We start from the raw sequence: 13,203 nt of genomic DNA, 5'->3' as shown, positions 1-13,203 counted from the left end.
ATACATCTAGAATGTTGTCTCAATGGTGGCAAGTCGAGGCTTCTCTGTATGACGTTCTTGTTTTCCTGCGGTGGAACTTGCAGAGGGAGGCCCAGTCTACTCGTCACCGGCAGTTGGCACACACGACCACATGCCAATCCACTGGGGCGCTCGATGCTGCTCAAGACGGACCTGTAAAATAAAAGTGCCAAAAAAATGATCATGGAATCATTTTCAGACTTTATGTGTTCAATTAATTTCTTCAGTTGGATACAGACCGTCTTGTCTCAGAGGCTCATTACTGTTGCATACAACTTGGTATCACTGATTGCTGACATACATTGGGGGAGGGGTTAAAGGTAACAATCCACCATACCTGATGTGTTGAGAGCTCTGTTAATAAATAAATAAACCTGGGAATATTTCTAAGGATTTGGTCAATATCTTTCTTGAGAGCTAACTACAGGATACACTATACGAACATAGTACATTTTACCTGCACTGTAGTTCATCTGAGGTGATGGATTATACTAGCTATAATGGGTGAGGGGAGAAAGAGTGTGAGGTGGGGGAGGGAGGGTTGGAAGAAAAGGAGACTGACAGCTGGGAGGGAGAGGCAGGAAGTGCAGCACCATGTTCCTGTCTCATGCACTTACAAAAGAGAGGAAAAGATTGAGATTTCAGCCTAATGGAAAGCAGGTAGGGAGCATTAGAAAACATGCTGAAACACCATGAATGCATATTACTGAAGACTGTAACACAGAGAAAAGTCTAGAGGAGGTACTTGATAGAAATAGTTGCTGATGGTAATGATGTAACACAAAATTAATCATTAGACCATCACCTCTCAACAAATGTGCCAGTGTCAGACATGCTGATACCTTCAATTTGAAAAGCTTTTAGTTTATCATAAGCACTCCAGGCCACTTTCACTCTTCCATTTTTGTCCTCCAGACAGTCCAGATGCCTTCAGTTGTTCTGTATACAAAAACTCAGCTGGTCAAATGTTTCATTGTTAGTATGTACGAATTCCTTTTTTGTAGAAACAAAGATGATGTGACTTACCAAATGAAAGTGCTGGCAGGTCGACAGACACACAAACATACACACAAAATTCAAGCTTTCGCAACAAACTGTTGCCTCATCAGGAAAGAGGGAAGGAGAGGGAAAGACGAAAGGATGTAGGTTTTAAGGGAGAGGGTAAGGAGTCATTCCAATCTCGGGAGCGGAAAGACTTACCTTAGGGGGAAAGGACGGGTATACACTCGCGCGCACACACACACACATCCATCCACACATATACAGACACAAGCCCCCTAAGGTAAGTCTTTCCACTCCCGAGATTGGAATGACTCCTTACCCTCTCCCTTAAAACCCACATCCTTTCGTCTTTCCCTCTCCTTCCCTCTTTCCTGATGAGGCAACAGTTTGTTGCGAAAGCTTGAATTTTGTGTGTATGTTTGTGTTTGTTTGTGTGTCTGTCGACCTGCCAGCACTTTCATTTGGTAAGTCACATCATCTTTGTTTTTAGATATATTTTTCCTACGTGGAATGTTTCCCTCTATTATAACCATATCATTCCTTTTTTGTAGTATTTATTTGCTTGATTTGTCTTATTACAATTAATTTGAGGCTATATTTCAAACTTGTTCTGTTAAGCTCTTTCATTTGTATATACTGGCGGCAAACAGTACGATATCAACAGCAAGGTGAAGGTGGTTCAGATACTTTTCAGTAATGCACGTGCCTTCAATAGGGGTAAAGGACAGCCAACCAATTGCAAAAAATGATGGTTTTCGAATAACCTTGACCATGGTTTCAAAAGATCTAAACCCATCTTCTTCAGAAGGATGGACTTGTTTTTACTATTTTCAATTTGAGTTCATATATTTGAAAAAAGCCTTAGATATCTTGGCTGGCAGGAACTTCAAAATTTTGAACATGGCTGCACTACAGCAATGTTATAGAATAGCAGGACTAACACATGCCTTCTTTATTTTCTCAGCTTAAGAATCTGCAAACTTCCTGTAGGCTGCTGAAAATAATTTTAATTCTATAACATCACACTTCCTAATGCCCATTCCCTTCCTGAACTATTCACTGCTATGAAAACAGTAGAACTGACATTTACATTATTCAGTCCACTGTGATAGAGGCAGTCAGTGCCTTGTATCTGAAGCAACCTTAGAATAAAATTAGTCAAGAAGCTTACACAAAACCTATGTATCTCATGCAAGATAATAATTATAGTGTCATTCATTGGCAAGTTGTTTCTCATGTTGTATCTGCTTCTGAAGTAAGCTTGCTCCATTATTTGAATAAAGTACAAGGTATGAAGTTCCAGCATAATATAGGAGCAAGGACTAGCAACTTGGATTAATAAATTTTATTATTTCTTCAGTTTCTGTCCTTTGTCACAGTTGAATTTTTATTTATTTATTTATTTATTTGCTAGTTTTGGGCTACATTGTCCATTCTCAAACCATAGCCAACATACAACACAAATTTGTTAAGGCTTTTGTGGCCACTTGTTGACAAACTGCCTATTGGCTCCTGTCTCGGGTTCTTCGGCCGACGTTCATCTAATGATTTTACTGACGTTTCACCAGCACGAGTGGCTGGCATTGTCAAAGCTTCACTCTCCATTTCCAGTGGTGAACTGGAGCCGAGCTCGTGACCGCAGACTATATGTACCTGACGCGTCAAAGTCCAAGGGCTTCTCCATGGTCATTTCCGGTGCGGTTCTCCTCTTGCTACGTGTGATGGTCATTCGCTGCAGTACAGGAAGCCAGGATCCAATTACCTTAAGGCTTTCCTCTTTCTTGTTGAAACTGTTCGCGTGTTTTTGTATTTCTACAGCTTCTCTGAACAAGCGTGTATGATAGTGCTTCTCTACAGCCAGAACTTTCGTGTCGGCGAATTTTATTTTATTACGTGGTCGGCCTCACTCGGTGCTTGCTCTGCCACGACCGATTTCTCCACCTGCCCCAACCTGCAATGTTGGAATGACTGGACGATCAATTAACACCAGGATCAAAGAGCATAAGCGACATTGCAGGTTGGGTTAGGTGGAGAAATCGACCGTGGCAGAGCATGCACTGAGTGAGACCGACCATCTAACAAAATTCACCGACACGGAAGTTCTGGCAGTAGAGAAGCAATATCACACACGAACAGTTTCAACAAGAAAGAGGAAAGCCTTAAGGTAAACGGATCCTGGCTTCCCATATTGCAGCGAACAACCATCACAGGTAGCAAGAGGAGAACCACACCGGAAATGACCGTGGAGAAGCCCTCAGACGTTGGCGCGCCAGGTACATATAGTCTGCGTCCGCGAGCCCGGCTCCAGTTCACCACCGGAAATGGAGCGTGAAGCTTTGACAATGCCAGCCACTCGTGCTGGTGAAACGTCAGTAAAATCATTAGATGAACATCGGCCGAATAACCCGAGACAGGAGCCAATAGGCAGTTTGTCAAACAACACAAAATTAGACAACTCCCATTAGTATAATTAACATTACATACCTTCATTGTAAATGCTAACATACTCGTACAAACGGTGATCAAAAAGTTTCCATTCAAAGGCCTTACAGTCTAGGATCAGTGTGACAGACATGCAAAATCGCCATTAGATTGACGATACCTGTTCGGTAAAATACTATGTCTTGCTGTATGAAGTAGTCTGAACTGCCTACTGCACATCCTCATCTGACAGGATTCGTGGACGTTTCGAGGCCTTTTTAAGGGAGTGAAGGTGTGACAACAGCATGGAGAGAGATCATGACTTTAGATCGAGTGCTCGAGTGTCTCCCGCTTGAGTTGCATAACTTCTGCATTACAACATTTGGGATATAGGAACATGCATTGCCATGAAGCAGCAGCACCCCTTGGCAAATCATTTCACAATAGTGGTTTTCAAAAGACGTGCTGCCCCATACACATTCATCATTCTCCAACGTAAGGCTAATGGTGTTTGTTCTTAAGCAGCCAAGAAAAGAATAACAGCATGTTGGTCATGTTTGGAAACATTTGGTAATAAGTTTTCTATAGTTTACGCTTCTGCATTTACTGCAGGCATATTGGAAAGACAAGAATGCCACACTGATCTGTTCCGTTGTCTGCTTGTTGATGCTTGTATACTCACCTTAGAGTCACACTATGATGCATATACACTGAAGCAGCACCCTCAAATGGAGACATTTTTATCGCTCCTTATACATTTATACCAGTGCACACATATGCAGTAACCATAACTGCTATTTTCAAATATGTATTAAATAGTATTGCTTATTCAGGGTCTAGTAACTTCAGTAAGACAAATAGTTTACACTCCCTCCAAAAGTACATGATGTACTGAATGTCCATGTTATGACTCCGTATTGAAGTGAACTCGATAGAGTTCAGTTGTGGTTACTTGTGATATTGTTATGCACTGTGAAGCCTTACATGCTTCTACAGTGGTGACCATCCACTGTTCATTAAATAGTATTAATCCAGTTGCAGATTCATGACATTCAATACAATCTACTAAACAATTATAATTTAAAATTAAAACTGTCAGAAGTCAGGAAGCATTAAAAATACAATGCCATAATGAGGTGTAATCAAATGTCTGAAGTGGCTGTAAGCTGTTGTCAAAACATAACTTAAAAGTATAAAAGTGGCAAATAGTAATAAGTAGGCCAATGAAAATCTGCATTTTTATATCTTAATTATTTTCATATAACACAGTGGAAAGTCCTTGTTGGAATATCAACAATATTCTGAAAAGGATATATTGCTACTCACTGTAAAGGTGACACTTTGAGTTGCAGACAGGCATAACGAAAAGACTGTTACATTGATCTTTTGGCCAAAGCCTTCCTCAGAAAAGCAAGCACACCTCATGCACACATGACCAGTACCACCAGCAGCTCTGACCATAATCTCCCAGCAGTAGCAGTCATGTGTGAATGAGGTGTGTTTGCTTGGGTGAATGTGTGTTTTTCGTTGTGCCTGCCTGCAACTGGACGGTTCATCTTCATGGTGAGTGGCAATCTTTCCTTTTCCAAAGATTGTCAGTGAAAGTTGTGAATGGCTTGAAATTTCACCATTTTAGGTTACCATAACAACACAAGGTAGGTGCACTGAATCTAAGTCTCGACCCTTTGCATTAAAATTCCAGCAAACGGTGTCAGAAATGCTACAGGTTCAAGTGGAAAATGTTTCTGAGGAAATGGCATTGCTAAATGGCCAGACTGTAATAGTTTAACAAAAAAAAATGCTGCCTGATTTTGACAGTTTTAATTAGTTCATGAAAATTGTTTAGTAGATTGTATTAGAGGTTATGAAATTTGTACATGGACTAGTACTATTTAATGGGCAGTGGATTATTACCACTATAACAGCATGAAGTGAAGTGTGTAAAGCTTTGCAGCATGTAAGAAATCACATTTAGCCACTAGTGACCTCTGTCGAACTCACTTTGATACGGTCATAACATGGACCTTCAGTATACCACATACATTTGGAGGGAGCTTACACTGCTTGTCTTAGTGAAGTTGCTGAATTCTGAATAAGAATTACTGTTCTGTGCATATACCAAAATATTAGTAATGGCTACTGTATATGTATGCACTGTTGGAAATGTAAATTAACATTTACAATAATAGTATGTGATGTTAATTGTGTGAATCCTAATGGGAGTTGTCAAAGTATTCTGGAATGCGAAGAAATTTAAAGATTCCCCTAACAGTTACATATTGTTTGTTGGCTATGGTTTGAGAAGGGACAATGTAGTCAGAAATTAGTCACCACAAACAAAAAAATAAAAAAAGTTGAATGTAACTGTATCAGGAAAAAAGTATAACGTTCTTCTATGCAGCTGAAAGCACTGAACATTATTTGTTGGAGCCTTATATGCCTACAGTTTTTTATGTATTTTTTTTATTTCTTTCACCTGAAGTTGTATCATTCCAACATTTTTCCAGTTTTGATGAATTATCTTCTTTCACAAACATTCTGTAAACAATTTTGCTTGTATAATTTTCCTTCAGCTTCAATAAGCTCATCTGAAACACTGTTGTCTGCAAGTTTTTCCTTTCTTCTTACCTCAAAATGGCTTTATATACCTCATCTTGCATTATTTCTGTGCCATCTTAAGTAATGAAATGTGATGCCTGTAAGTTGTTTTTTTTTTCCTTAATATTTTTGTTGTTCTCAGTGTTTCCTCTTTGCAGATTTTCAATGTATCTTCTCAAAGACATCTTCAAACAGTTTTGGTTAATTTAGCATATTCTTGTTTTTGGTTTGTTGAAATTTTTGTCATTTATTTAATAGCTCCCTCTTTCCATTTGAGATTCTCATTCATTCATTCATTCCTTCTTTCTTCCTTTCTTTGTCCCTGCAAAATTTCTTGCTCTTTGCATGAGTTCCTTTTTAAAATAATCTTCCATTTTGTCTGTATCTATATGATATTGTTTTTTGAAGATGCAGAACTTGTTGGTTTATTTAACTTGGTAGTGCTCTCTCCTTAAATAAATTCTCGTAATCTCTATATGTTATTTTCTATCTCTATATGTTATTTTCACTCCAGGTCTTATATCACTTACAATTCAAAAGTGGTTTACTACTGATACATCCTGTACAATTTCTTTGTTAGTTGATGCATAATAATCAGTTTCATTGTTAGGGCTATTTGGTCCTTTTTTATACTTTTTTGTGTCCAGAACAACATATTAAGGCCAAACATGTTGTTCTCAGCAACTCCTGTCACTCATAAAATTGTACCCACAATTTCCAACTAAAGAACTGTTCATTATTTTTGTCCATCTTTGACATTAAAAGCCCCCAGTTTAATCTTGTAGGCGGATTTATTAGTTTCTGTAACTTTTCACAGGGGTGTGTTAACTCATCGTAATCAGTGCAAATTGGTTCATAGGCTTGAAGGAAGTGTGTGTGAGACTCCTATTTCTTGTTTTTAATACAAGTCCTGATGCACTGTGAGGTTCCCTAACTATTTATAATATTGTTTTTAATCCTCTGGTTCACAAGATACATTACATCTGAACCTCCTACCTACTTTGTTCCCCGGAGTATAATAAATGTCCTGATTTAATTTCTGTTTCATCCTAATTTTGTTACTGCACTTTTGATAATCCTTTTATATCCCATATGAAGTAATTTAGCTCCTTTTCAAACTCCACTTCAGTTCTCTATTCTGCAATTTATTTTCTTTATATCTTAAATAAAATAACTTGTGATGGACAGGCATCAGGGGCAGGTGATGGCCTGGGGTGGGGAGGGGGGGCAGAGGAGGGGAGGGGGAAATGGTATTTGCAACTGCTCCACTCCTCCCCTTACACTAGGTTACATGATTCATCTGGCAAGGTTCAGAAGGTACCTACAAAACAAGCAACACAATGAGCATGTGGAGTAAGAGGAAGAGTTTGGGTTGACTGACACATAGTGCCAACTACTCAACTTGCTTAAAGCCAGTCACAAAGTTATTTTAATCAAGATATAAATGAAAAGTAGTAGAAGCAGCTGGAGATTTAAAATTTCTTTAGTGTATCATGTTTAAAGCATCGTACACTGTACCTACAATTTATTGATTTTGTTTACAAACTAACATATTTGAAATGTTAACAGGGATCACCACAATGGATTGAAATTGAGTTTCCAGATGTAAAAAATCTTTCAGCATTTGAAATACAGTTTCAAGGAGGATTTGTTGGAAAAGACTGCCAAATAGAGATAGTGCCTGGGCCTGAAAGTGAGAAGTATGTGGAGCCATTTTATCCAGAGGATATAAATTCTTTACAGAAATTTTCACTAAAACGTGTGACATCTGCAAAAGTTGTCAAATTTGTGTTCAACTCAAGCACAGACTTCTTTGGACGAATTGTAGTGTACAGTCTAACACTGTATGGATCCAGCTGATATGAAAGTAACATTTGCATTTTTTTATTTTTGTCTTAAACATTTTATGTTCCAAATACATTTTCTGGCAGTATTGAACTGTTAGTTCTTGTTTGCTTATTTACCATACCAGAAATTGATTACCATCCTGATTAATTAAGCAAGCATAACTATTCTTGTATCAGTGAAATGTAAAGTTCATAATTTAAATATCCGTGTGAACAACTGAATGCAAAAATTGTTTGTGTAGGACAAATGATAAATTCAATTTTCCTTTTATACAGATGAGTGATAGCGCATTATTTTTATGTTCATTCTAGAACTGGGCTTTATGTGCAATATTTCCTAATTTTCATTGTCACAAGATGTTTACTGACATATTACTGTGTAATATATGATCACATGTCTTATTGTCAAAGTACTGTTACACACCCCTACCATATTCATTTCTTTTATGTCTTCTTAGCTCACACTTGTTGTGGTTTTCTAAAAGAACTTTAAGTGAATGCTTTTGAATGAAGGAAAGAAGAGTGATATTTTTCAGAAAAGACATTTTGAACTGACTGATGTCATTGTGACAGATGACAACAAGACTAATGAAAGAGGTAATAACAGTGTGATATGCACTAATGGCACATCTCTGACTGTATAGACCATGCATCCAGGTTGGACATCCATTCTTTCAAAATTTTACAGTAGTCCAGGCAAGGTCACCCAGTGTAGTAAATGTTTCACACACTGTGCAAACCTGTTTAGAGGGAATGGATGATACACGGATGTTGTGGAATTAAAATTATGTGAAAATCTTAACAGAAAAGAAAGAATATGATACTGTTTTTACTCTTTAGATATCACTCGTTCTGCTGGATGTCCTTTTAAATACCAAGACAATGCAATTTACATTGGGACTTGTATTCTCAGTCATAGTCAATAAATCACAGGGACAGAGTACTTAGAATTGTGGAATGGGTGTGAGATTACCATGTTTCTCCCACGGACAGCTCAATGCATCTAGCGAGTTGTGTTATATAAGAATTTATTTATTCTTGAATCTGGAGGTGAAATTAAAAATATCATGTGTAATCAGGTTTTGTTGTAAATTAATATTACAAAGAATTTATGAAAGATTTTGCTTTATAATTTGTATAATGCATATGTACTTTGAAAAACATGTAAATAAATGAAATTTGTTTTTATGCTAAGATATAGAAAGATTTAATTCCTTTTCTATCCAATATAAGATTCGGTTAAATAATTAATCAGGCAGTTTTGCATAATCACGTATTACATTCTTAGGTCTGCCTACAGTGTACAGCTGTAAACTGGTCATGCCATTCTTAAATCATTCCTGAGTCATAATACCACCAGCTGATATTCAGAGTAATTTTCATTTTTTGCAAAACGCATTAACTACATGAGCTGGAAATGACTCGGGCAGGTGGTGATGGTATCTATAGGTGTTACACCTGGTTTTATCTATAATTATCATGCCTGGATACTGTACAACTGAGACTCTTACTTCTGTGAATGATTCTCCCCCTAATATCAATGGAGTCTGAGCACATAGCACTATGCTTCCAGGGTCTGTAAATGTAAGAAAAATTACCTTTCCTTGTTGTGTTGTCATCTTTTCCCCCCTTTCAGACTTTTTCTTCCATCGCTGGCAGTGGGGCTGACATCTCTTTGGAGGCCAGCATGCTGGCCTGTCTTCACCACTCCAGGCACAGACTGTGTCGGGAGTGTGTTTCTGTGGATGGCTGTGGAAAGTCAGCTCACCTGCTTGTGCTGCCTACATCATGGCCTCAGAGACCTGGTGCAGGACAGCAAGGTGTGAAAGTTTGTCAAGAGCTGCAGTCTGCCAGGTGACTAATGAAGCCAAGTTGCCACTGTTTGCAAACAGCTGCTATGTAGCATGGCAGGACACTGCTTCAGCATGGATGGTAGTTATACTGCCTGCCATGATGTTCATGTCATCTCTATTTGTTGGGTGGCAGGTATTCTCCCTGGAAGGATCATCTCACTACTCCTAATCCCCAGCAATCTTCTTGTCACAAATGTGCCGTCTTCTGTTGCCTCCAGGAGTGAAGACAGTTGTAGCCTCTTTGAGTACAGACATCAGTGTGATGCTGGCAGTTTTGGTCGGTCTCCCTGCTGTCGGTGCACCTGAGTGAAGATATAGAATGGAGAGATCGGTTTTCAGCTTGTATGGTGTGCCACAGTGGCGAGTTACCACCAGCTTGAACTTCTCACAGCCACAGTAGCTCACAGTGTGCTCACTGCCTCACTTCTTGCAGTTTGGGAAATGAGTCATCAGATGCGAGGATTGTGCTCCCATGGTAGCCTACACCCCTCACGAATGCCTCAGGTGTGAGCAGTGATGTGCCATGTCTCCCAGCCTGTGGCAGCAGAAACACTTAGATGCCCCCCTACCGTGCCTCAGGTGCTCAACAGTGATGACTGTAAGTCACCTGCATCACCTGAAAGAGTTTCCTGTTCCCCAGGTTATCAGTTATGATAACTAGGAGGGACTGGGGACACACTGTATGTTTAGGATGACTTTATGCACACTACTGAATGCACCTCAGATCCAATGTCCTCAAACCCTTCTTTGAGGTGCTCAGGGTTAGCACAGTGCAAGTAACATTTAAACACTGCTTTGATGAGCTTCTCTGAGGCAGCACTGTGCTTACAGAAAGGCAGTAAGTGTGCTACCTCACTCGTCACATTCTAGTATTCTTCAGTGTTGCCAACCACTTCTTAACGCTTCCACACTTCCTCCAACACCTGTCAACAGTGCTGCCCTGCATTCACAAGCCCCTCTTCATCACTTGTGTCCATTCCAAGTCCATATATGTAGTAGGCTATGCTGGAATACATGGGGGGGCCTATGAGGCTGCTAATAGATGAAGTTCCACTGGCAGATAATCTACCACAGCCTTTGCTCCACACACTTGTCTCTTTGCTTCTCCATCTCAGCTTGAATACTTGTATACTGTGCAATTTGACCAGTTGACCACATACTGACACATAATGATGCTCCTTTCAGTGCTTGATACACCTATTGGAAGGTACAACGCAGATGATCTAAATTGTTGATACCACAATAGAGGTACTCTGATGAATGTTCACAGGGCCATTGCTAGGTGTTTGACCACCATAACTGAGAATTGAAAAATGTGATATCCCTCTGTTTTACTACCATCAGTCTCCGCAATAAACCTACCCCACCACCAACAACATCCAATAGCAGAACAATGCAAATCTTGTATTATACTTTTAATCATTAAACTAAGGTGACAGGCTTCCTCATTTTCTGGGGAACTTCTCAGTTTTCATGTTTTATCCTCAGTTCCTCGAAAACTGTTTGAGGACAACAAATGTCCTCAATTTCTCATCTTTTATCCCCAATTTTCGAAATTTCCCAAAATAATTGGGACCACACATTGTGGAAAATGCTTTGGTATTGCTAAAGTTAATAACTGTTCAGTACATTTTTTAAAACAATTCGGTGTTTTAATTATTTCTCTTTTTCATTTTTTATCCTCATTTGCTCAGTTTTTCACTGTTTGATTTGAAATTAATTTTTTCTCCCCACTGCCGCCTCTAAAGTTTTGCTGCCCTAAATGGCCATAAGTGTTCAACTAAGCTATTAGGTATGTTGCAACCAGGCAAGTTCTTAAGTTTTGATATTGATCTTCCAGATACTTGCGGAAACATCAAGCCATTTGCCACAGTGGCTTTCCTTTCTTATATGTCCCATTATCGCCAAGGAATGCAAGGTGGCTTTCATCATATACAACTAACAGTAGCAGCTATACATGCAAGTAGGTCTTAATTAAAATATGAAGTGGCATCTTGACAATATGGGAGAGCATCACGGAGACACAACACAGTTGTACTGGCAGATGTGAACTACCCCCATTAAAATCTGCTTATAAGTTTCAAGAAGCAGCTTTAAGTGAGGAATATACTACAATCCTCTACTCACACCATTTGTCCATAGACTGCATGTGTATGGGCAAGTTCAGGTTAGAGAGATTGGTCACTGGTTCCATGTAACCTGATGAGCAGCGTATGACAGACTGTTCACATACCACAGTACAGCTGTGACTCACTTGTCTAGCTATTAAGTATAGCTGTGGAGTTTTATTTGATTTCATTATGCCCATATGGCAGTAAGGGCTCCATTCATTCTGGTGGACAGTGTGTTGTTGTCACACCAATAAAAAGCTGTAAAGTAATTGCAGCATAGTTGGTATATGACATGCTTGCACTCATAGATGGCCTAGTCACTAATGGGATAGGATTAGCCTGTGACAGGACTGGAGTGGGAAGTGCTGGGTGGGAGGATTGGGCAGGTTTTGCACCTGGGTGCTCCACAGGGATATGACCCCCTTGGCAAGGGGTTGGGATTGAGACTAGGGTAGGGATAGGGAGAACCCTGGATCTCATATAGAGTGGGTGGGTGATGAAATACCACTTTAGGAGGAGTGGGAAGGATCTTGGGTAGGATGTCCCTCATAATCAAAGCCCAGGCAAAGAATATGGCTCAATTGTTACAGTCAGGGGTGGTACTGGGTAATGAGGGGATTTCCTCTTCTTCATTGATTCTTGTGGGTGGTGGGAGGATTAGTGGTGAGGGAAGGTATGACACAAAAAACTGTTTGCAGACTAGATTTTGGGGTTGTACCTTCAACATACAGGGTGAGGACATCCTTGTCACTGTACACCATCCATGAATGGCCAGCCTGTACTGAGCAATTTTTTGGTGTTGAAGAGATGACAGCTGCTGAAATGCAGGTACTGTTTGTGATTAGTGGGCTTAGTATGGACAGTAGTGTGGATGGAGCTGTCAGAGAGGTGGAGGTCAACTTCCAGGCAAATGGCACGTTGGGTTGAGAAGGAGCACGTGAAGCAGATGGGGGAGAAGGTATCGAGGTTGTGGAGGAATGAGGGCTTGGTGCCATGGCCCTGAGTCCAGATCATGAAGATATCATCAATGGACCTGAACTAGACAAGCCATTTGGGGTTTGAGGAGGAGAAGAAGGTTTTCTCTAAATGGTCAAACAAAAAACTTGATGTAGCAGGGTGCCTTGAAAGAGGCCGTGGCTGTGCACAGATTTGTTTATATACTTTCTCCTCTAAGGATAAGTAGTCATGTGTAAGGATCTAGTTGATAAGGCATCTGAGAAACGAGGTAGTGGATTTGAAGTCTGAATGGTGTTGAGAGGGGTAGTCTTCAACGGTGGCAAAACTATGGCATGAGGGTATGTTGTACAGGATAGGTGGTGGCATCAAAAGTGCGGAGTAGGTGCCAAGTTTCTG

General features: G+C 39.8%; 1 protein-coding gene across 1 annotated transcript in view; it reads left to right on the top strand.

Annotated features, from left to right (window-relative positions):
• The window catches only part of LOC126262404 (nuclear receptor 2C2-associated protein), a 59,081-nt gene extending 50,001 nt beyond the window's left edge, over window positions 1-9,080 (top strand). The window contains exon 3 of the mRNA XM_049959026.1: window positions 7,609-9,080. Within this exon, the coding sequence (XP_049814983.1) occupies window positions 7,609-7,899 (291 nt within the window). The 3' untranslated portion in view covers window positions 7,900-9,080. The remainder of the gene's footprint in view (window positions 1-7,608) is intronic.
• Window positions 9,081-13,203: the final 4,123 nt, after the last annotated feature.

This window comes from Schistocerca nitens, chromosome 6 (genome assembly GCF_023898315.1).
Source record: "Schistocerca nitens isolate TAMUIC-IGC-003100 chromosome 6, iqSchNite1.1, whole genome shotgun sequence".
NCBI lineage: Eukaryota > Metazoa > Arthropoda > Insecta > Orthoptera > Acrididae > Schistocerca > Schistocerca nitens.
This window is presented reverse-complemented; position numbering and strand designations above follow the sequence as displayed.